General features: G+C 53.5%; 1 protein-coding gene across 3 annotated transcripts in view; it reads left to right on the forward strand.

Moving 5' to 3' along the window:
- The window catches only part of DBNL (drebrin like), a 35,458-nt gene extending 16,591 nt beyond the window's left edge, over positions 1-18,867 (forward strand). For 2 of the 3 annotated variants that reach the window (XM_084615101.1, XM_084615103.1), the window contains 7 exons: positions 1,990-2,044; positions 2,537-2,611; positions 3,953-4,058; positions 6,164-6,316; positions 13,172-13,299; positions 15,664-15,769; positions 17,185-18,867. In XM_084615101.1, coding sequence (XP_084471227.1) covers positions 1,990-2,044; positions 2,537-2,611; positions 3,953-4,058; positions 6,164-6,316; positions 13,172-13,299; positions 15,664-15,769; positions 17,185-17,324 — 763 coding nt within the window. In that variant the 3' untranslated portion in view covers positions 17,325-18,867. The remainder of the gene's footprint in view (positions 1-1,989; positions 2,045-2,536; positions 2,612-3,952; positions 4,059-6,163; positions 6,317-13,171; positions 13,300-15,663; positions 15,770-17,184) is intronic. The other variant, XM_084615102.1, reaches the window with a different exon arrangement.
- Positions 18,868-23,408: the final 4,541 nt, after the last annotated feature.

A 23,408-nucleotide genomic window follows, 5' to 3' on the forward strand; every position in this document is an offset into this window, starting at 1 on the left:
GCCTCCGACTGGCTTGCCTGTTGCTAGGCAGTATGACAACGAGTCACTCGCTGATGTTTCACAGTCTTTGAGGTCAGAGTTAAGGCTATGCCCTGGAGTCCCCGTCCGAAGGGCCTAGTAAATTCTGTTGGATGGGGCTCCTGTCTGGTAAATCACCCAGGCGGAGGAGATGCCTTCTCCACAGCTGAGCTACGAGCTCTGCTTGTTGAGCAGCTTCAACTGAAGTCTTCCTGCCCCATCCCTCTCTGTCCTGTCCCCAATGGGGCATGGAGGCTGGTCTGACGGGCAAGACTTTGCCTCCTGCACCCTGGAACTGCCTTCTCCCCCTCGGAATCGAGAGAGGAGCCCCAGCTAACTGACCTTGCTCGGTCCATCGGACCAGGGCTCCGACTGGCGCAACCATAAGCCCAGCCTTAGAGGTGACACTCTCTCATCTTGATATCTAACCCTGTGGCCATCCATAGTATTGTCCAGTACAACCACAGTGGTGTCCGTGCCCAGGCTGTTACTGTCTTGGTCGCTGGCAATATGCCTGTTGCCCCGGCAGACGCGCAGATCTCAGTTTTGTCGCTGCTACCTAAGAACAAATGCTGGGCGTTCAAACCATGGCTGAAAGCACAGCTCGCCCATTCACAGAAGGTTCCCTGAATGCTACAGTAGCACCTCTTGCATCCACCATTTGCACTCTGACCCTGTCCCGCATTTAGGGACATTCTCCTCCCCCCCCAATACACACACCTCCATCTCTAGGACATTGCAATCTCTCAAGGCCACACAATATAAGCAGCCAATGTGGCCGGAGCTGAAGGGCGCCTGTTGGTTGCAGTGCAGGGCTGTTGAGCAATGTAACTGCTTATTTCCATGTTTTTTGGGAGTCTGTGTTGGTGGATTCTGCAGTCTGGCAACCTTGACTCGGTTAATCCTTTTGTAGTATGTTTTGGGGGTGTTTTATAGCTCCTCCTAACAAGAGTGAGCCTTGCTCCCGGCTTGGAGTCTGACAGGGCATCTCATTGGTCCTGTGTCCCCAGCGGCGGTATGAGTACCCACACCAGAGGCACCCCAGAGCCAGCAAGGAGCATGATAGACAGGCAGGGAGCAAGCCCATCCCCAAAGCCATGCACTGATAGGCACAGGGGGAAGGATGCCAGCACTGCCCCCTGCCAAAGGAACAGGCAGCAATGCCCCCCCCTTGCCCTCCTGAGTGGGGGCTGGATATAGCCACCCCTTTCCTCCCCCAGAAACATCTCTGCCACTAAGGACACGGGGCGGGGAGAGCGATGGCTGGTTTTACTGCCACTAGAAACTGTCCACGTGGGCTCTGACCTCCCTTCGTCCTTCCAGTGGGGCCAGGGATATCCTGGCTCCAGCATTCCTTTCACAGAGCCTGGGGCTGGGGGGAGGAACAGCCCCCCAGTCTCTGTCTGCCCAGGCCCCTCTGGGGAGGGAGTTCTTTCCCCCACCACTGAAGGGTGTTTCGGGGGGAGAAAGGGCCCTGTGGTGTTGCGTGAAAAGCGATCAGAGAAGCTGGAGTGGCCACATCTCCTTGCTACTGCCCAGGGGCCCCACCTACATGACTGCGATAGTGGGGTGGGGGGTGGTCTCCTCTCGGGGCTGACACACCTATCCTCATCCCCCCGCCCCTCCCATATTAAGCCCGAACCTTGGGGAATGCTTCACCCTCCCTCCCGCTCCTGGAGCTGGCCTGTTTGCCCCACAGGCTTGGCTGCCAGGTGCTTGATGCGGCGATGAGGAAGTCTGGGAATGGGGGGGTGGGGGTCCTTCCTTGTGAATGCTATGGCAAGGATGGGGATTGCTCATATGACAGAGGGGAGCCCCTAAATCGACAATTTTAGGGGAAGGAGTGAGGGCAGCACCCCGCTGTAAGGTTGTCTGTGCAGAGAGCCGGGGAGCTCCGCCCAGCTGGGCTGCTTGGTTCTAGGGGCAGAGCGGCTTGGTTATTATTTAACTCCAGTTTATTTATAACGGCAGGAAATTCCAGCAGCAGCAGGATACCCAGAGCAGGGACAAGGAGAAGCGGCAATGGGTGAGTTTTGACAGTCGCCGTCCCTTTGACCTCTTATTCGGGACTCTTGCAGAAATCTGGGGAGGGGGCAGGGTCCCCTAGAATAGCGCAGCATGGACTGCGTCTGGGGGAGCTCCAGACAGAGCAACGTTATACCCAGACAGGCTGAGGCAGCGTCAGGGCTTCCCATGCGGAACGTGTGTAGGGGTCAGGAATGACTCGTCCATCACCTGCAGAACTGTCCATCTGGCCAGGTGGGTTGGACAGAGAGTGGCTTTGTCAGAGCATCAGCTGTCGGCCACTCTCATAGGCAGGTTCCAAAGCCTGGCACACTGGGTGTGTCCAGCATTTGGCTGTCTGGCTCTGTAATGAGCATCCTTCCGATGCTGCTCCTCGTTCCCGTCCCCCTGGAGCCAGGGGAAGCCACGTTTCAGGGCGGGATTTGACATGGGGGCTGGGTGAGAGATCCTTGTCTCTGTGGCTGCGAGAGCAAAGGGTTGTCTTGTGCTGCAGAAGGAGCAGGAAGAGGAGCATCAGGCCGCCCAGCGGAGGGGCCTCCGGAGGAGCGAGTCTGTGGAGAAAGCTCAGGTACGTGAGAGGAGGCGCTCCCATGATCTGCTGCCAGCACCGACAGCTATGGCTGTGCCAGCCGGGCCCACGGGCAGTCCGTGGCAGGGCAGTGCCCTCCTTTTCCTGCCACTTCTAAGTGCACACGGAGTGAACTGACTCTCGCTGTAACCCTTCCTTTGCTCCCTTCCCCTCGGAGTGCTGGGGACACGGCGTGGACTATTCAGACACAGCAGTCACACGTATTGCCTCACCTGCCTGGTTCTTCAGCTGGGGGCTTGTCTCCTGGGGGCTCTGAGTTACTTTCTAAGGCCCGCACAGCCGGCTGTGGGTCCCCTGAGAGCTGGTTGGCCTGTTCCCCAACTTGTTGTGGGCTGTGGGTCTTCTGAGGAGCATGGACTCCTATCTGCCTCCTCATGCCCATGCTTCTCTTGGTGGCACAGGTGCTTGTCCCTGACGCTCCTGGGAGCTGGGGAGCTTTCGCTGCCCTCCCCCATCCTATCCTATGGGTGCAGGGGCTTGCTCCAGGCCTCCACTGATGGCTGCTGGTCTCCTGCCCTAGTGGCTGGGTCTTGTTCTTCCTACAACTTTCCTGTATTTCTGGGGGGGGTGAATTTTAGGCTTCCCAGTTGAGTTCCCAGTCAGAAGTGAGGCCTGTCTGCTGCTCCTGTGGAGCTCCCCAATAGAGGACTTTAACAGAACAAGCGAGAGCCTCCATGTGCCATACTGGTGACACCTTGTTTTCCAGCTGCCTGTTTCATGCAGGCCGAGGGCCAGTGCTGAGAAGGAATCACAGGGCAAGGTGGTAACATAGGCCTTGGTGCCATCAGCGGGTTGTGACTATGTCCTGTGATACCACCGTATCCATTCTACCAGAGGTCTTGTCGAGTCCAAGGCCAGAAAAGGACCATTGTGATCAAGTCTCATCTGATTCACACAGGCCAGAGAAAGTCCCCGCAATAATTCCTAGAGGATTTAGAAAAACATCCAGTCTTGATTTAAAAACACACAGTGATGGAGACTCCACCACGACCCTGGGTAAATTGTTCCAGTGGTTAATTACTCAGTTGAAAACGTGGACAGCACAGTAACAGTGATGAAACCACGACCCCTCTAGGACTTGGAGCTGATGAATACAAGTGACCTCTCAGCACTGACTTGTACCTAGCTGGAGGAAGTGAACAGAACCGTTCTCAAGCTGTTCTAGGCAGGTGGGTAAACAATACCCAAGGAGCTAGGAAATGAGATGCGTTCTTACCTTGAAAACCAAACCATCTGCAGCATCATGTATTGCAGAGACAGGTGACAGAATCGATTATCCAGCCATGGGAATAATGCGCGTGTGCTCTTTTTTCCTCCCAGGAAGCAGCATTGCTGATAGCACAAAGATCAGTGAACCCACGGGACATCTTCAAACAGAAGGAGAGGTCTATGCCCTCAGAAACAGCAGCCTTCGGTTCCCAACCAGGTATAAAGCAAGAGTGGGACATCAGCAGAGAGAACTGATAGCCTGTTCAGGGGTTATAAAGCTCCTCAGGAAAGACATAGTCAATGCCATGGTAACGTACAGCTTCCAGGTAAATACACAGGGAGCGTGTGATATGAAGGTGTTACCAGCATGTGTTTGGGACAGGCATGCGACTACTGAGCATGTGAGTTACAGGGGTCATTCCAGTTCTGATAAAACTCCTATCGCGCCACTGTGTGACCTGCAGTGTAGGTGGGGCAATGCCAAGAGACTTCCCATTATAAGCTTCCCTTTTTCAGCAGCTAATAACTTCACCTGGCTGCTGAGGCTGAGATTTTCCATGCTTGTCTCTGCTGTCTCCTGAATGTTTTTAATGCTTCAGCAAAAATAGGTTTGTGACTGTTGAGTCTAGAAGAGACCCTGACTTCCATGATTTTCACTAGCTTCACCACCCCAGCTTGAACCAGGGACCTTCAGCGCCACAAGTGAAGACCAGTTAAAAGGAGGGTTGGTGATGTAGCTGGGATACTAGGATGGAAGAACTGGGTTCAATTCCTGCTTTGCCCCAGACTCCCTGTACGGCCATTGGTAAATAAGCAAGCAGTAGCTTAGTGGAGCAGTGGAAAATGTCTTACTTTGTGTTCCAAGGGGCTGTTGCTGCTGGTGTTTAGATGTTTTCCACCTGCTTCTTCGAACAACTCTGGCATCTCCAGGGTTTGCAGTAGGTACCTGAAATTTGACAGCAGATAGTCCTGATGTAAAAGAGGTGGCCTCCGATGTCCTAAAAGTCAAGTTGGCCAAATCTGGTGATTAGTCCCAGGAAAAATTGTCATTTGCATATGTATCATAGTATTGGCTCAAGACTTAATTCACTGAACGTTCTGTCTGCCCCAGGCATGCTCCAAAGCCTCTCTCAGTTAAATAGCTACCCGCTTGTACCCTCCCAGCAAAATACTCTTTAGCCTGAGAGCACGCTGTGTTGGAAGCCAGGCGAGTGGTAATTCAAATCTCGCCTCTCCCGCTGACTGCTTTTAATGTTGCTTTGTGCTTCACAACCCTTATTGTGGCTCACATAGTCAAATCTGGCAGAGAAGGGAACAGAACGCAGGTCTCTTAACATGAGCCCCGGGTCTTATTCACTTAGCCACACCGCCTCCCTCAAGTAATACGGCTATATACTTGGCTAGGTTGTAACCTCCACCACTGCTGTAACAGTCCCTTCCCAGAGCCGGGATTAGAACCTAAGACCCTTGATACTCCACACTCCGCTGCTGTCTAGCAGAATTGTGCACTGTGCAGGGTAGGCAGAGCCTTACTGGGAAAGTGTGTGTAACATCCCCCTCTCGTGGTGGACATAGACGATAACTGCTGCCTGTGGCTAGCTGCTATTCCTTTAGCTCAGGGGGTAGAGGACTTTCCTACAGACCTGAGGGTCAAAGCCGGCTGATGACCTATGGCTGCAGTCTGTGGCTCCCCATGAGGGCACTTCTGTTTTTGCAGTTTTCTGTTAAAACCTAGGAAATGTCATACGGAAAAGTAAGCTAAAAGAACGTTACTACCTTTTGCAAAGTCAAGCACGCATACGTTAGGCAATGCCAGAATGGAGGTTCCCCTGCATCCTTAATTTGGCCTCCTTGTGCATATGCTTCCAAAGGGACACCTGCCTTGTTTAGTGCACAGTATGGAGAGCAACTGAAGTGGGTTTGGGTAGTGAATGAGGCTGTTGTCCATACGTCCCCCTGCCTGGCATTCTGCCTTTTGTTGTAACAGTGTAGCAGGGGATATAGAAAGTGATAGGATGTTCTTGTGGTAGTCCCTGGGACTGGGACTCAGGAATACTAGGCAATAAGACTGTGTCTCGGACAGTAAATCCCACAGATCTCGGGGGCAGATCAGCTGAGTGAGAAGGTGCCGTTTCTCCCAAGTCACTTTCCAGAGCAGTGCCGCACCGGAACAGTTGGTTCCGACTGCTATAGCTGCTTCGAAAGGGGTAAGCGCAGAGATGGTGGAGTGAAGAGTAGGTATTTTCCATGTGTACTTGTCTCTGAAAAGCTCGCTTGCTTGCTTGAAGTGCCTAGTGTGTTTCTTGCTTTCGTCCTTCCCAGGCAAGCTACGGAGCCCCTTCCTGCAGAAGGAGAGCAGCCCTGTCCACGCTCCGGCCTCCCCAGTCCACTCAGCTACCCAGGCCTTTCATCCACCCTCCCTTGTCCATCCCTCTGCTCAGGAGACACCTCCAGCCTCTCCGGTTCCTGGCTCAGGTGAGTTGCTTTACCTTCCGCACCAGGTCACTAGGCAGCGGTGCTGGAACAGTGTTTATCGTGGGGGTGCTGAGAGCCATTGATCCAAACTGTGAACCCTGTATATAATGAAAACCACTTCAAGCCAGGGGGTGCGGCAGACCCCCTAGTTCCAGCACCTATGTCACCAGAGGAGAGCTTTCACTTTGGCTCTCGGAGCAGGTCTGCCAGCTATTGTGGCTTCTGCAGTAGTGCAGGATATTTCTAGGGTTGTCATGGCTTAGTTTCATTCTGTCTTCACATGCCCATAACTTTCTGAAAAAATCTCCTTTGGGCCAGAAACTTTGCTTGCTGTATCTCAGACCAGGAATGACTTTGTTTGCTAAGTCTGAAGACGGTCCTTTCAGCTGCTGGCATTGTTGGAAAGTGGGGAATGATCCAGCTTCTCAGCATTGTGTCTTTTTTGCTCACCAACTCCAATGGCTGGACTCCAAACTGTGCATGTGAATGGTCTTTATGAGCCAGCAGGCTTTTGCTGTGGGGAAGAGATGCCTAAAAATCTAAAAGCAGGCAAACTTGAGAGCGCTTGTCTGAACGTGCTCAGTTAGCAGGGCCCAGTTTATGTATTTAAGTGTGTTAGGTGCTTTTCAAATGCATTAGAATTAAGTAAAAACACACAGATGGCTCCTTTTCTCTCCTTTTCCTTTATTTTCTTTTAAAAACAAAACAAGGATACAATGTATTTTAAATCGACAGTAACACAACGTTTGCGCTGCATGTTCAGATGCAAAATCCAGAGTGTGCAAAAGGGAAGGAGATCTCATAGTAATGCAAACTCCCCTGCATTGCAGATACATAATGTTATTTATTATTTTTATTTCTAGTTAGGCTATTTATTATGACCTAAATGTCACAGTACATACAACATGGAGGAGTTCTGTGTTAGTACAGCACCTTGCACACCGGGGTCATGGGCTATGATTCTGCTTTGCCTAATCTTCCTGGGCTGTAGAGGTGCTGGTTGCAACTCCATACTTAAAGTGACACCCAGGCTTATTATGACACCGCCTTTCCCCCACAAATTATTTTTACGGTGGAGTACAACATTCCTTTTATTTCCTTTGTGTACTGTTACAAGGTTATGCTTCCAGGAGGACAGAGTGCTAAAAGGTTGAAGTACTGAAATTCACCCATTTTTAATTTACTCGTGGAGAACATCTTCTGTTTTTTTTAAAGCTGGAAAAGGATACTTCTGGGTTTTCTTTCGGATTGTCCCCAGAATGCGTTCTCTGGGACCCAACATAGAAAGGTTCCATCCCAAGAGGTTCAAGGGGACCTGGGGAACTTGGTACATCAGTATAACGACCTTGTAAAATTCATAGGAACATATTGGAAATGGAAAAGGTTCAGAAAAGAGCAACAAAAATGATTAGGGTATGGAACAGCTTCCATTTGAGGAGAGATTAATAAGATGGGGGGGCTTTTCAGCTTGGAACAGAGACAACTAAGGGGGGTATGATAGAGGTCTATAAAATCATGACTGGTGTGGAGAAAGTAAATAGGGAAGTGTTATTTACTCCTTCTCATAACACACGAACTAGGGTCACCAAATGAAATTAATAGGCAGCAGGTTTAAAACAAACAAAAGGAAGTATTTTTTTACACAACGCACGGTCAACCTGTGGAACTCCCTGCCAGAGGATGTTGTGAAGGCCAAGACTATAACAGGGTTCAAAAAAGAACTAGGTAAATTCATGGAGGATAGGTCCAACAATGGCTATTGGCTAGGATGCATAGGGATGGTGTCCCTAGCCTCTGTTTGCCAGACCCTGGGAATGGGTGACAAGGAATGGATCACTTGATGGTTACCTGTTCTGTTCATTCCTTCTGGGGCACCTGGCATTGGCCACTGTCGGAAGACAGGATAATGGGCTAGATAGACCTCTTTTCTGACCCAGTGTGGCTGTTCTTATGTCCACTACTCCAAATGCTGTAATAAAATACAAGTCTCAGTGTGCTTGGCTCGTGTGGCCTGTTGAATAGTGCACTGGGCTGGGACTTGAGAGACCTGGGTTCTATTCCTATCTCACCCACGTTCACGCAGTAGACAAGTAGTAAAGTCACTGCCCTGTTATGTGCCTCAGTTTTCCCGTCTGTAAAATGGGGATAATGAGGTCTTTGAGCTGGAAGAGTTCAGTATTATTGTTGTTCTGGCTTTGGTGATAAGGAAGCTGACAGTGGGCCTGATTCCTGGGTTACAGCAAAGCTGCCAGAGGCTTAATTCTCTGATGTACGTTCTGAGACATCACGTCTCTTTTATAACAGTGTCCTCAGGAGCCAAATGTTTTGACTGTTCAGAGTGGGAGGGAAGCCTGGCAGTGACCTTGCTGCAGAGAGCTTCCTACCAGGGGCAGCGTGGACATATAGGACAAAGTTATCCATGGATCTAGCCTTCTCTGACCAGTCCTGCTTTGTTTCTGGTTTCCGTGCACGCCTCTTTGAGTTGCAAATGGCCTTTCCTCCAGCTAGCTGACGCTTTGCAGCACTGAAGCAGCCCTTCCCTGTATGAGGGTCTATCTCCAGCATGCTGCCCTGTAGCTGCTTGGCTCTGCTGAATATTCATCAGCCACATTGCAGTGAAGTTCTCTTTGCTGCATCTCTTCCTCTTCCCGTACCTGGTCCTGGCAGCTGCTACCTTCACCCCCTGTTTTCTCCCTTAGTGCTGAGAGGGTTGGTTCCTTCTCGCAGGCAGCCCTGCAGGGATTCAGCATGGAGAGGTGGTTTGGATGGTGCCGCTGGTCTGTGATTAGGGCGGGTGACCGACTCTCCTCTCCGCCTGCTTCTTTCCTTCAGAAACAAAAGTCAGTGGACCCAGACACAAACCACCAGAGCCCCCGAAAGCTGCATGCGGGGGAGGCGCTGCACAGAGCAGGTCTAATGTGGGTGGTTGGGTTTAGTGTGTGCGTGCTGGGCGGTGCTGGTGGCCTGTGCTAAACAGGAGGCCAGACTAGATGATCTGGTGGTCCCTTCTGGGCTTAAACACTATGACTCTAAAGCAACCAGCTTCTGTATTTCAAGGAACATGAGACCATGCAAGGCAGTGGGGAGCTGGAGCCGGTTCGCACCAGTTCGCATGAACCGGTGGTTAAATTTTGAAGCCGTTTTAGAACCAGTGGTTAACCCGCTTCCTTGCAGGGGGTACTCAGGCTTTGATGGGCTCCAGCTGGGAAGTGATGTAATTCCTCCTCCGGCCACCGGGGGCGCTGCGCTGCGGGAGCCACGTGGGCTGCCCCCCGGCCCTGGGCACGAGCCCTGGTGCTGCTTCTGCTCCCCCAACCCCGGCCCTGGGGCTGCCGCTGCTGCCAGGTGGGTCCCCGGCTGCTCTGCTAGGCCTGGGCTGCTCCGAGCCGCTCTGCCCCTGAGCCCCCCCCTACCCTGCCCGCAGCCAGCCCCTGCTTGCAGCCAACCCCGCACCCCCTGCCCGCAGCCAGCCCCTGTCTCCAGCCAGCCCCTGCCTCCAGCCGCCCCCTGCCCTGCCCGCAGCCAGCCCCTGCCTCCAGCCGCCCCCACGCCCCCTTGCCTCCAGCCGCCCCCACGCCCCCTTGCCTCCAGCCGCCCCCACGCCCCCTTGCCTCCAGCCGCCCCCACGCCCCCTGTCCGCAGCCAGCCCCTGCCTCCAGCCGCCCCCTGCCCTGCCCGCAGCCAGCCCTTGCCTCCAGCCGCCCCCACGCCCCCTTGCCTCCAGCCAACCCCGCACCCTCCTGTCTCCAGCCAGCCCTTGCCACAGCCCCTGCCGCACCCCCTGACCTGTATCCAGCCAGCCCCTGCCTCCAGCCACCCCCTGCACCCCCTGCCCGCAGCCAGCCCCCGTGTCCAGCCACCCCCTGCCCTGCCGCCAGTCACTGTCTCTAGCCACCCCCTGGCCTGTCTCCAGCCGCAGCCAGCCCCTGCCTCCAGCCGCAGCCAGCCCCTGCCTCCAGCCGCAGCCAGCCCCTGCCTCCAGCCGCAGCCAGCCCCTGCCTCCAGCCGCAGCCAGCCCCTGCCTCCAGCCGCAGCCAGCCCCTGCCTCCAGCCGCAGCCAGCCCCTGCCTCCAGCCGCAGCCAGCCCCTGCCTCCAGCCGCAGCCAGCCCCTGCCTCCAGCCGCAGCCAGCCCCTGCCTCCAGCCGCAGCCAGCCCCTGCCTCCAGCCGCAGCCAGCCCCTGCCTCCAGCCGCAGCCAGCCCCTGCCTCCAGCCGCAGCCAGCCCTGCACCCCCTTGCCTCCAGCCAACCCCGCACCCTCCTGTCTCCAACCAGCTCTGCACTCCCTGCCCTGCCCGCAGCCAGCCTCGCACCCCCTGCCTCCAGCTAGCCCTGCCCCACGCCCCTGTCTGCAGCTGGCCCCACGTCCATTGGTGCCCTGCAGTTCCCAGGGCAGTAACCCTGCACTCCTGCTTCAATGAGGGGGGCAGGGAGCAGCTGGGACCCACACGTGCACACCCTAGGGCGACCAGACAGCAAGTGTGAAAAATCAGGACAGGGGATGGGGGGTAATAGGAGCCTATGTAAGAAAAAGACCCCAAAATCGGGACTGTCCCTATAAAATCGGGACATCTGGTCCCCTTAGCACACCCCCAGCGCGTGGCAGGGCCCCACACCTGTGAGACGGAGCTCGTTTCTAGCTCAGGCCCATCTTTTTAACCAAGAACTTTAGGCAGGGTTAACACACATCGGTGTTTTCCCGGACAGGTCAGGCTTCTTGGTTCTTAAATTTTTAAAATTCCTCCCGGATGTACGGCAACCCTGTGGGTACAGAAAAATACATACTGGGGCACAGCCCTTAATCAGAACTTTTTATAGGGAGCCGGTTAAGATTTTGGCAGCTCCTCACTGATAGCAGGTTCCGTACTACCACCCGTGTTGCAGCTGGTACGTATTCATGCATTCCCCACTAGGGGTCGCTGTTGTGCTGAGGAGGGAGAACCCTAAACTTGGTCAGGCTTAGGGCTAAGCTGCAGCATCCCGCTAGCGATCCGTCTCCTGGATTGTGTCGTTCCCATCGCCCTATGGGATCCTAAGGGGAAGCAGGCAGCTGCCGACATTCAGTGATCTGAAATGGCTTATTCGCACATTGCCGAGCAGCTCTCAGGAGCCCCGTTGCCCTGGGCTCTGTATAGGAAAGGACAGTCCCTAACAAGCAGAGGGCGTGGGAAGAAGATGGACAAGGGGAATGGTGACAAACGCATGTGGCTACCTAGACTGGTTGTGTGCACAGTCGTCAGGGTCGAGTGTGGGGGCTGGGTTGGTAATAAGATGTCTGGCCTTAGCCTGGCCATTGTGCATTGGTGATGTCCCGTAGGCCCCAGGGGAGAAGTGCGTCTCGGGAGGGTTTTGAAGGAGGATACAGCTCTGCTTACAGATTAGTTTGGGGAGGGAAACCCAGTTAATGTCTCTGTGACCTCATGCTGTCCTTCTGCCAGAACAGCTGTAACATCCGTCCTGTCCTTTATTGCCTGTATAGTTTCCCTGTGGCTGCTGACCCCTCTACCAGGTGTGTCTTCCTATCTGAGTGCTCCCCTGCCTGTCAGCTCCCACTCAGCCTTTAGTTTAGTTTAAATAAACCTCCTTCCCTCTTCCAGTGCCTGACTTGGTTAAGATGGAGCTTGTCCCCTTTGAATAGGCTCCCCCCGCCAGTTCTGCATCTAATAAACTTAACCTCTCCTCTCAACATCATCATCTACCCCTTGAGATTCTGGAGCCCCCCCCGTCTAAGTGGCCCTGCATATGGAACCAGAAGCATTTCGAGAAGGTCACAGCAGAGCACTTGAACTTTAAGCTGCCTCTGTAATCATCTAAACGTAGCTTCCAGGAGTTTTTCTTTTTTATCATTCCTTACATCGACACAGCCATGGACACAGGCTTCTCCCTAGCACCCTCTAGTGCCTTGAAATGTCCCCCTAATGACCCTGTCTGCATGCAGTTTGGCTGTAGGGGCGGACAAGAACAAACCATGTTCAGCAAACGCGATTGCTGACAACCCCGGTACACCACACCTGCATTTCATCAGGTAGACTTGGCCTAAAGGTTTAGATGTCTCCCGAGACCCACCACCCTTGTCCTGGTGAGGAAGTCCCACAGTGGCTCTGACAGTTTCCACTCTCAGCTCTCTGAGCAGACTGGATACAATAGTAGAAAATGCTATGTAAGGTCCCACGCTTGTATAGCCCCGGGAGAGCGGCTGGAGGATCTGATAAAGCTTGTCCATTTCCAGTTTCTGTGGTTCTCTGAACCTTTTCTTCTTCCCACACCCTATTCTTTTGCCCATTCCCCTTCCTCATCTCCAATCTACCAAAAAAGCATTGCTAAAATCATTACTCTCCAGCTCCATCGCCCCCTCCTCTAACTCCTCCTGGGCTCTAACGCACGCTCCTTGTGTTCATCTCTGTGGCCCAATGTGACCTTACCCGCCTGTTCTCAGGTCTCCTCTCTTCCTCCTTGCTCCCTGTCTTCCTGTTACTGGAGCTGGTTCGGAGGTGCTTTCCCCCCAGCCCTTTACAATTTTTTTTGAGACAGTGGGGGATGAAAACTGGAAAATTTTGACACATGGATTTTTTGGCAACATTTTCCATTGGACGGGAAGGTATTTTCCATACGAAATAAGTGTTAACCAGCCCAACCCCTCTCTCCGAAACTCAGAGGGATGGAAGGAGCTGTAAGCTGTCAACCCTGATCCACTAATCATTTCTTCCAGGTCCCCTATTCTGCATACCCGCGTCTGATTGTCTGTCTATGGGTCAGAGCTTGGTTCAGAAAGCTGACCGGCACGTGGCTCTGACGGGAGGGAGGGGCCAGTGTGTGAGGGGATTGACACCGCAAGGTGTTCTGCATTTCGTTCCAGGTGACGCTGCTGTGCAGGACACCAGGTACAGTCCAGTCCCCCCGGTGTCCCAGCCGCAAGTGGAAGAGGACGCTCTGTACGAGGAACCCCCTGATGAGTCTGCTGTCTACGAAGAGCCCCCCGCTCAGGTGGGTTTCGTCACGGAAACAGGGGTGTTTGGCTCAATCTGTTTGACACGAAGAAGATTGAGATGACTAGATCACGGCCTAGAAGTATGTACGGGGGGCTAAGTTCCCTGTAAGGTGTGTGCCTGCGTGGCCGTGCAGGAGGCCACCAAGGGCCACGCAACGAACTCCCCCCAGCCCCGGAGCTGCTGCGGCGGGGGAAGAGAGCTGTGGGGAGTCCTCTCTCCCCACTGCTGCTTTGGGGCAGCCTGCACCCCAGGCCCCTCATCCCTAGCCCCACCCCAGAGCCCACATCCCCAGCTGGAGCCCTCACTCCCCCACACCCCAACCCCCTGCCCCAGCCCTGAGCCCCTTCCCGCACCCTGAACCCCTCATTCCTGGCCCCACCCCAGAGCCCGCACCCCCAGCCAGTGCCCTCACCTCCTGCACCCAGCTCTGAGCCCCCTCCCACACGCTGAACCCCTTCTGATCATTCAATCACTTCTGATCATTCAATCAAGATTAAATCCCTTTTTCTTAACACTCTTAAAGCTCAGCCAGGAATCTCTTGGTGGTGGTCTCTGGTCTGTGATTCGCAAATCAAACTCGAGGATCATAATGGTACCTTCTGGCCTGTAGAGTTACAAAGTCACTTCTTAAAGGTTTTGTTACTTGTTTCTAAGCTTTTCTGGGTGGAGTCATGTATAAAGATTTGTTTTCTCTTGATTGTGGTTAAATTCTTTCCAGGCTTGGGTTTAGCAGAAGATGATTCCTAATTTGTGGTAGTTTTTCCACTCCCATAGTGTGAATGTTTCAGTTTAAAACATCAACCTGTAGCTGCATACGGTAGGTTGATAAATGTTGCATAGATTAGTATCGACAAGCTTAGTGTGAAGCTGGAGAGCTCTCCTCCCTTGGGCAGTATCAGCGCAGATCGAACTTCCTTTTTCTTGTGTTGCAATCCCTCTTTGTGCAGTTAGAATGTCAGTGCTTCTGATACTGCCTTTTAAACTGCAAGTTTCATCTCCTTTGCTATTTGGCACTAATGCTCGTTTAGAAACATTGAGAGGATTTTTCTATAGCTGGCATTTTTATGATTCCTGCATTATTTTTGGTATCTGGTCCATATTTTCTTGAGGTTTTTACAGATTTTGTAGTTCAGTGTAACCTAGTTTGATCTCTCCAGGGTACTTCTCTGCCCCCCGTGGGGTAGTAACTCAGCACCTCACAATCGCTACTGGATTTATCTATCCTGACAGCACCCCATGAGGTAGGGCAGTGCTATGATCCGCATTGTCCAGGCCCAGAGAGAGACTCAGGGTCCCTTCCAGCCCTGCATTTCTATAATTCTGTGACAAGTGGCTTGTCCAGGGTCATGCAGGGAGTCTGTTGGACCCCAGTCTCCGACGTCCCAGGCTAGTGCCCTAACCCCTGGGTCATGCTGCCTCTCTGATTTGTGTCAGGATGTGATAAAGTAGCTGTGGTCCAACAAGCAGAGCCATCTGTGCCTTTCTCTTGTTGTCAGGTTTGCCACTGGGCAGCGAGTTCCATTCCTGCCCTTTGGGGAGGTGAAAGATAATCTGCCTGCAGAGAACCCTCTTGTTCTTCTGTTGGGGACAGAGACCAATATTTGAACGGTTGCGTGTGTTACAGGGGTGTTTGTTCGCACGGGGTGGTCTGGTGTGTGTCCCCATAGCACAGTCCTTATAACATGACGGCAGTTCGCGAAGATTGGAACACATGACTTATGAGGAGAGGCTGAGGGAGCTGGGATTGTTTAGCCTGCAGAAGAGAAGAATGAGGGGGGATTTGATAGCTGCTTTCAACTACCTGAAAGGGGGTTCCAAAGAGGATGGCTCTAGACTGTTCTCAATGGTAGCAGATGACAGAACGAGGAGTAATGGTCTCAAGTTGCAGTGGGGGAGGTTTAGATTGGATATTAGGAAAAACTTTTTCACTAAGAGGGTGGTGAAACACTGGAATGCGTTACCTAGGGAGGTGGTAGAATCTCCTTCCTTAGAGGTTTTTAAGGTCAGGCTTGACAAAGCCCTGGCTGGGATGATTTAACTGGGAATTGGTCCTGCTTCGAGCAGGGGGTTGGACTAGATGACCTTCTGGGGTCCCTTCCAACCCTGATATTCTATGAAGAGACTGCTACCTCCATTCCTCTCAAGGCCAGGAGCGGATGGTGGAAAGTGCCGGGGTAGAGGATCTGTGTGTGGCACTGGGTTGTTTGCCTTGTTTGGAGCAGTGGGAAAGAGCTAGGTTGCTCCACATTGACACCGCTCTTGACAGCTGGGCTTCCGAGTTAGAGCTGCCCATGGCACCCCAATAGTAAATGCAAACTCATTCACGTTTAACGTGGTCTGTTTCCGTTTGCCTTCAAAGGAACAGCTTGAAGATGCCAAATACGAGTATGCTGTGGAGTATCAGCAAAGGCCAGACTTGGAGGGGAAAGGGTTATGTGCCCGAGCGCTGTACGACTATCAGGCCGGTACGTGGCTTCGTTTATCTCTCTGTAATCCTGACTGACAGCCCTGTGGTCACACACATTCCCACCCCAGTACCTCTCAGTGTGCACGTACTCACCTGCACTCGGGGAGCCTGGGAAAGTCCCCCCCCCGGATCCTGTGCAGTGATGCAGATCCAGACAGGTGATGGAGCCTGGCGTACTTCAAAGCACAGCAGTGCCGCGAAGTAACTTCCTTTGGTGATCAATTGCCACGCACAGCTGTGAGTGCAATGCAGCCTTGCTGTGCAACAGTGTCTTTCCTACAGCCTGTATCCAAAAACGATGCAGTATTTGATGCCATCCCTTCCACTCCTGAACTCCCTACCCCTCTTACCTTCCCCATCTCTCTCCTCTGGCTCCTTTCCCTCGGCCTCCAAGAACACTGGACCAGATTCTCAACTTGTGTAAATCATAGTAACTTAGTGGATGTCAATGAACTTATGACATTTTGATGATCTAATTCATCATTTTCTGCTACCCTTAAAATATGGCTCAGCTCTGAAAACTGACGGTCAGGCTGGCTCCATAACAAAGAGGAAAGCACCCAAAGTGACGTAGGTTCCTAAGCGAGTCAGGTGCTTTTGAAAATTTTACTCCCTAAGCCCTGCTTTAAATACAAATCACCATGCAACCATGACAGCTCCACAGATATGGGGCCTCCAGATTCATTGACCACAGAAAGCAATCCTCGATAACATAGCAAGAGGGGGGAAAATGAGTCCACAGTGAGTCTGTGTTTTGACAGCGGATTCCAAACAAAACCTCTGACACGTTTCATAAAACTTTCAAGACCCCTCACGACCTATCCCCACCCGACCTAGTGTCTCTTATTCAGTATCGGAAGGTTGGCTCCCACCTTCAATCCGCCCGTGATCCCAGCCTCCATCGCCCACTGGTTAAATTTTCAAACAAGCACTATTTGTGCCTTCTCCTATGCTGCCCCTCAGGTTGGGAGAAGTGCCCCATAAACACAGGCAAAACTCCCTCATCCACCTTCAAATCCCTCCTTAAAATTCTGCTTTGCTGTTATGCCTGCAGAATACTTGACAATGGTTAAAGCTGCTGTCTAGCACGATAGGGTCCTGCTCCAGGACTAGGGCTCCTAGGAGTTACAATAATACAAATAACAGTGTTTCTCACAGATGGATTTTGTGCAGGGCACCAAAAATGCCATTAAAGGGGAAGAGCAACCTTAAGCAGCCAAGGGGTTTAGGGATGGAGAGCTTTTAGGGATGGTTAGGATTTCCATTTTTAATATTAGATTAAAACAAAATTAGGGAGCTTTTCACACTAAAAGGAGAAGGAAAGGAGTTGTGACCAGATGTCCGTGTATTTTCCCCAATAGTTTGTGGGACATCAGTTAGCTTCTGACCTTCCCCTGCTCTGTCTCTTTCCAGCCGATGACACGGAGATCTCTTTTGACCCTGAGAACATCATCACCAATATCGAGATGATCGATGAGGGCTGGTGGCGTGGCTATGGCCCAGACGGCCACTTCGGCATGTTCCCTGCCAACTACGTGGAACTGATAGAATAAGTGGCCCGTGGGGGAAGGAGGATGGGGAGCAGTTACCCCTAAAAGTGGCTTGATGAAATCTGATTCTTCAGCGTTTAAATTGTGTGGCTTTTAAGGCGTGACGTGCCATACCCTGCTCCCCTGGCACCAGGGCAGAACCCAGCAGTGTTCTGTTGCCCTCTTTCCCTCCAGCTTAGCTGGCACTTCTTGGTGAAGGTCTGAAACAAGCCTTGGCCACTTGCATAACTTACCTACACGTTTCACTCAAAAGCTGAAACCTTTTAAGGGGGAGGGACGGATGACTGCTCCCTACCTGGCGTTCAGGAAACAAGTGCCCCCACTGCAGAACAGGGGTCTCTCGTGGAGGAAAAGGGCCCCCCAGCCAGATCCGCGAGGGAATGGTAATCAGACGGGCTCCGCTTTAACATTCCTATGGCTCCGTAACCAGCATGGATCTGTCACTGCAGGGCTAATGCTGCAAAGACCGACACCAAGCGGTCGGGCAATGCGCGAGTTAGCATTCTATTAGCAACACCGTCTCCCTGCGCACGCTCTACTAAATTATACGTCCTACAGTCTCGCCACTGCGGCTGCACGGGTGGCGCGAGGTCAAGTTACCGTTGCTCATAGAATCCTGATTTTTGCATTTCCTGCTGTCTGTGGGGCTTCAGCTCGCAAACTGCCCATTGTACTACGGCACGGTTTGCAGTTAGTTTCCACTGCCTGTGAGGTGGGAATGGAAAGGATGAATCCCTGTCGCAACTCAACACTATGGAGCTGTGCAGCTGCTTGTCAGGCTGTTGCAGCATCTTGTACAATTCCTTTAGGGCAGTGGTCAGTTGCAGAACTCGGCTAAGGATATTTGCCATGCATGCATAGGAACAATATTTCATTTACCAGTAAGTGCTCTCGGCCTCTCCCAGAGGGGTTCCTCGCCAGGGACCAGCAATGGGCGCACAGTAACCCTTTCTGTTAGCCATGGGGACCCGGGGGTGGTGTAGATTTCTCAAAGTGCACAAAGTCGTCTTTTCCCCAAAGGAGACTCTTCTGGGAAATTGAGCAAGGCAAACCTCGAGATTTGTAATGAACCCTACCTCCTTAATCACGGTGTTCCCTGCCTTATATATAATCCAGTAACTATCACTGTGCCCTAGAAACAATGGGGATCCTAACTCAGCTATTCCTACCCTCCCTCTTTCCTACTACAAGTTTTCCTCCCTTATGTTGCTATAACAAACAAACAAACATGGCTCGAAAGACGCTGGAGCCAGTATTCCCCAGCTCTGACTTGCCCCCTCCCGGCTGCTCCCTCTCCCTGAAGCTGCAGAGAGAATGTCCTGGCTGCTCCAGCCCGGACTCCTCCCACCCCAGGACTCTCCAGCTGCAGGGAGAAATACTGCAAGCCGTTTCTGTGCCATGTGGGCTCCGAAAGCCGTGTGTAGCTTCCTTCCTGTCTGCGTGTCCTGCCGCACCAGCCTTGTGGGCTTGTGTCCGTGTGGACTTTCTCTCTCATCTTTTCCCTTTGGAGTGCTGATGGAAACAATAAAGGGCTTTTCTGTGGTGATGGCTGCAGCTAGTCGCTGGGGTGTCACTGACCTTTAGAGTCGTCGGTTACGGGGCTCATCAGTGTGTTGGGGCTTCGATTGCACCCTTCCTTCTGTTCTGGTCAGAACCTCCTGCTGACGGTGGAGGCTTCACATTTGGATACAGGCTTGGGGCAGGAAAAGCCTGTGATGTATAATCAACAGTTTTAATCTTAAACAAGAACTTGTGGCCATATGAAATGCCTTACTCTGGTCCCGTAGCCTCCTGGGCTTGGCCCGTCCTTGGAAACGTTTCCGCTGTCTGCCTCAGTCCGTCCTGTTTAGGCTGGACTCCGTATAGCGTCTCCAGCAGTGGGGGCCTACATTTGTACCTGCTTAGATTGCCAGCTGCTTGATTCTCAGGCTCTCTCAGAGATGCCTGACCACAACCGTAACAGTGTGACCGCCTGGGCCTAGTGCAACACCTCGCTGTTGTCCAGTATTTCTCTTACCTGCATAGAATAGCTCTGGGGGAAGGTGTCTCCCCCATCCTCCTCTACAGGGAAGACTGATGGAAAGAAGTCATTCGGCAGCAGCGTGGCCTAGGGGGATGGAGCACTGGACTGGGACCTTTGTTCTATTTCTGGCTATGCTGGGTGAATTTAGGCAAGTCACATCCCTGCTCCGTGCCTCGGTTTCCCCATGAATAAGTCATCAAGATTGGCATCTTTGCACCAGAGTTTGGGGGACTAAGATGAAATGAAAGCTGTCCTGCAAGCTAGGGTGGAGATGGATAGTGTTTTAGTGGGACAGGTGGTGCAGTGAGAGAAGTGGCAAAGGAAGCAAAAGTGGAGGGAGTGAATCCGAGGATGGGAGGGGGAGGCTGCTGTGGATGGGGTCCTTAAAGGCCGGGGACAGGGTGAGCAGTGTAAAAAAGAATGGAATGGCTACCAAAAGGGAGTTGAGTTTCGGAGAGGTCTGTTGGCCTAAATTTTCGTTTTTGTGGCTTCAAGTCAGGGTTGGTACTACATAACATGCCAAGTTGCTTCGCAATGTATGGGGTGTGCATGTGTTTGCATGCCTACACCTCCCCCCCCCCAAACACACTGCTTTAAAAGGGCCAATTTCCCAAAGCGGAAAACAACTTCTGAGCAAAATCAATTGAGAGGAAAATGTTTGAACAACAAAGTTGAACGAGAACTGGGAGTTAAAAAATACTTAGCTAGTTGCTCAGACGACCACAATTGTGTAATCCCGAAAGACGGTTTGTTTTGTTAAAAAGGCATCCTGGGTAAGCAGAGAAGTGAAAGCACCAATAATAAACTACATCTAGCTAAACAAGTGGGGAAAAGGGGAAATGGATTGCCGTGAACATAAATTAGCAGTTATTCAATGTATAACCCAATTCGTATGAGACGCTGAAGCCACCTGTGGCTGGCAGGGGTGGCACAAGAACATGGGACAGTCAAACAAAAAGGTGGGAAGTTGAAAACTAGTAAGAGGAAATATTTTTTCAAGCGGCATGATTAGGCTGTGGAACTCACTGCCACAGGATATTCTGGGGGCCAAGAATGTAGCTGTATTTGGTAAGAGATTGGACATTTATATGGCTGATGAGAACAGGTGGAGTTAATGCTAGCTCGAGGAGTTCTTTGAGTTGTGTTCCCGTGGGTGCTACAGGGGCACGTGTGCCTCAAGACCTCGACTGGAGACTTTCTGCTAGCAGTGTCCATTGGGCCTTCACATGCGCTCTGTACAGCCTCATGCGATGCACTGAAGGCAGAGGACTGCGGGTGAACCACCATCCTCCGTTCCTTCTCTCCTGCTTCGCCCTGGGACGGAGCCCTAGGGTGTCCCCCTTGTGCATGCCTCAGCTTGTTCTGCAGTCGTTTTCACTAGGTTCATGTTAGTTTTCACTATAGAATTTGGTAGTCGTGAGAGGATGGCGGAGCATCCCCTTGCGCCTGCTTTGGAACTGTGTCAAGAGATCCCCTCGATCTCTGGACAGATCCAGCACCCCTTCGACTTCAGCCCAGGTCTCCTGTAAGAAGGGGGAGGCTGCGGAGGAAAAGGAGTTTGGTCTCCCACCCACAAGGAGCTGGCTGTCAAAAAGCCCCAATCTCCTGCTACGGAGTCAGAGGCGTTGACCTCTTGGGTCGGGCCTGTGGAGGCACAAGGCCCTTCTTCCTCGGGTACCACACTGTGACAAGGATCCTCCTCCACAACAGGGATGGTGAGAGCAGCTCTGAGTGCCACCCCTTCTCCTATATGGCACCCCACCCACCAAAGGCCAGACTGATCCTTGGGCTGCAAAGCGGCAGCCATTTGTCAGACCTCTGGCCCCATTGCAGAGAGACACAAGTTGGGCAGTCCCCTCTACCAACCCCCAGCGCGAGGAGACCTTTGAAGACTAGGGCAGCTAAAGACCCACTCGAAGAAGAAGAGGTTTCTCATGCTGGGGAGTCGCTGTACTTCAAGATGTCCCCTTCTGGGTGCTCCGCTCCCCACGCTCCTTCCCCCCTGCTTTGGACTGTTCTTCCCTGGACGTCCGGCTGCAGGAGGACCTGAGCAGATGACCGGTGCAGCCCTAGCTACCCGGGCTGAGGTCGCACGGAGCGCATGTGCTGGCTGAATGGACATGGCCAGGGGAAGATCTCCCAGCCAGGGCTCGAGAGGCACCTGCGCCCCGAACTGGAGACCCCCAGGGGGACCCATGGCGGAGATTTAGTTACTGCCCAGGGTGAGGAACCTCGTCATGGGGGGGAGGGGGAGTTCCATTTTCATACTTCAGGGCTTCAACTAATTTCTATTAAGGATCAGGATGAGGCCGAGGTGGGGGACAGATTGTCCCCCATCTGCTATTCTGGCGTTTCCTGCACTTCCCTGGGAGGCATCTGATGGGCCGTGGTCAGGACACGGGGCGGGGTGGCCCCTGGGCCACTCCAGGCTGGTAACTCCTGGTGGCAGGGGGGAGGCAATGCAAATAATGTTTTTAGAAGATATTGGGAGCAAAATAAGGGCTGGCGGTAGGCTAGGGCCATTGGTAGAGGGAGAGGATGGAAATGCCAGTGAACTGCCAGGAGAGACTGGGCAGTGGGGCTGGGGGACAGAGAGAACGGTGAAGCCAACAAGCAGGGAGAGAAAATGTTGCCTGGAGACACGGGGAAGAGCAGCCTCTGGCCTATACCCAGCTCTGTGCTCTGCCAGGCTTCGATGCCCGGCTCTGGCCCGGCTCACCTGCTGACCCGAGGTGAGTCTCAACCCCACCTAGTGCCTCAGTTTCCCCTTCTTACTGGGGCTAACACTGGGTGGGCTCCTGCGTGGGGGAGAGCAGGGTCAGGCCCTGGCAGGGGATGTGTCCGCAGGAATGGGGCTGAAGGGGGCAGAGACGCTCGCGTGGCATCTCTGACTCAGACCCCCGTGGGGCTCACGCTCTTCATCACCTCCCCGCCCAGTCCCTTCCCCAGAGACCCACCAAGAAATGCCATTATCCTGGCATGACAAGACCCCCTGCTCTCAGCCCAGAGCCTTGTTATGGCCCCAGAGTGCCAGACTGCTGGGGGGGGGGGGGAGCGGTTCAGATCCACCACCCGGGAATGGGGGGAAAGGGGGTTGAGCAATTGCTCATTTATTCATTTCTCCCCCTGCCCCCCCATTGCAGTCCTCCGCTGCCCCTTGCCCTGTGCTAGGCCCCAGCATAGCCTTGCTCCCCCCACGCTCCAGCCTGTGGCCGTGGGGTCGGAGGCAGGTTTGGGAGTCATTGGCCCCCCCAGGCCTTTTGGCTAGACTCAGCCAAGGATGCCCAGGCTGGAGCGGGTCAGTCCCTGCGAGCTGGTATGCGGGGGTGGCAGCAGCTGGCGTGGGATCGAGTTAATGGGGTCAGGCGGCGCAGCAGAGAGAGCAAGAGGGATAATCGGATTGCGGCCTGGCCCTCCATTTCATTTCCTCTGCCCCAGCCCGGGGAGCCCTTCCCCGGGGACCCCCAGCTGGCTGCAGAGAGGCCATTAGGCTAATAGCAGCCCGGGGGCTCGGCACAGCCCCTCCTTCCCCTTTCATTACAGGGAGTGCAGCGCTGCTAGATGAGCCCAGGCCTTAGCCCCGGAGGCCAATGCCCCCCGTTTATCCCCAGGGGACCGTGACAGAGCGGGAGCCCGGCTCCTGGCCGCCCTGAGAGCGGGGCAATCACCGCACTGGGGTTACACAGCTCCCCAAGGCTGGGGACTGGCACGGCCCCGCACAGCCCGAGGGCTGGCTCTCCCTGCTAGCTGGGAGGGTGGGGAGGTGGGGTCTCAGGGACTCAGGGGTAGGATCTGTGCAAAGATGAAGGCGTGGCAGTGTGCCCCCTCCCAGGCCGGGCCTGCAGGGCCCGGTACTGACTCCAGGGCTGGGTAGGGTGGTCTGGCTCTGCCTCAATGGGCTCTGTGGGGCTTTACAGGGGCACAGAGTCTGCCCTGGCCATGCCCCCTCCCAGCCCTTCCTCCTGTCCCCCTCTGCTCCATGCCCGCTCCACCCCCGGTGCCCAGGGCTGCTGGAGCAGCAGCGGGGAGCTGGTGGACTGGGCTCTGCCCTCCCAGGGGAGGGT

Source organism: Lepidochelys olivacea, assembly GCF_965140295.1.
Source record: "Lepidochelys olivacea isolate rLepOli2 genome assembly, chromosome: 26".
Classification (NCBI taxonomy): Eukaryota; Metazoa; Chordata; order Testudines; family Cheloniidae; genus Lepidochelys; species Lepidochelys olivacea.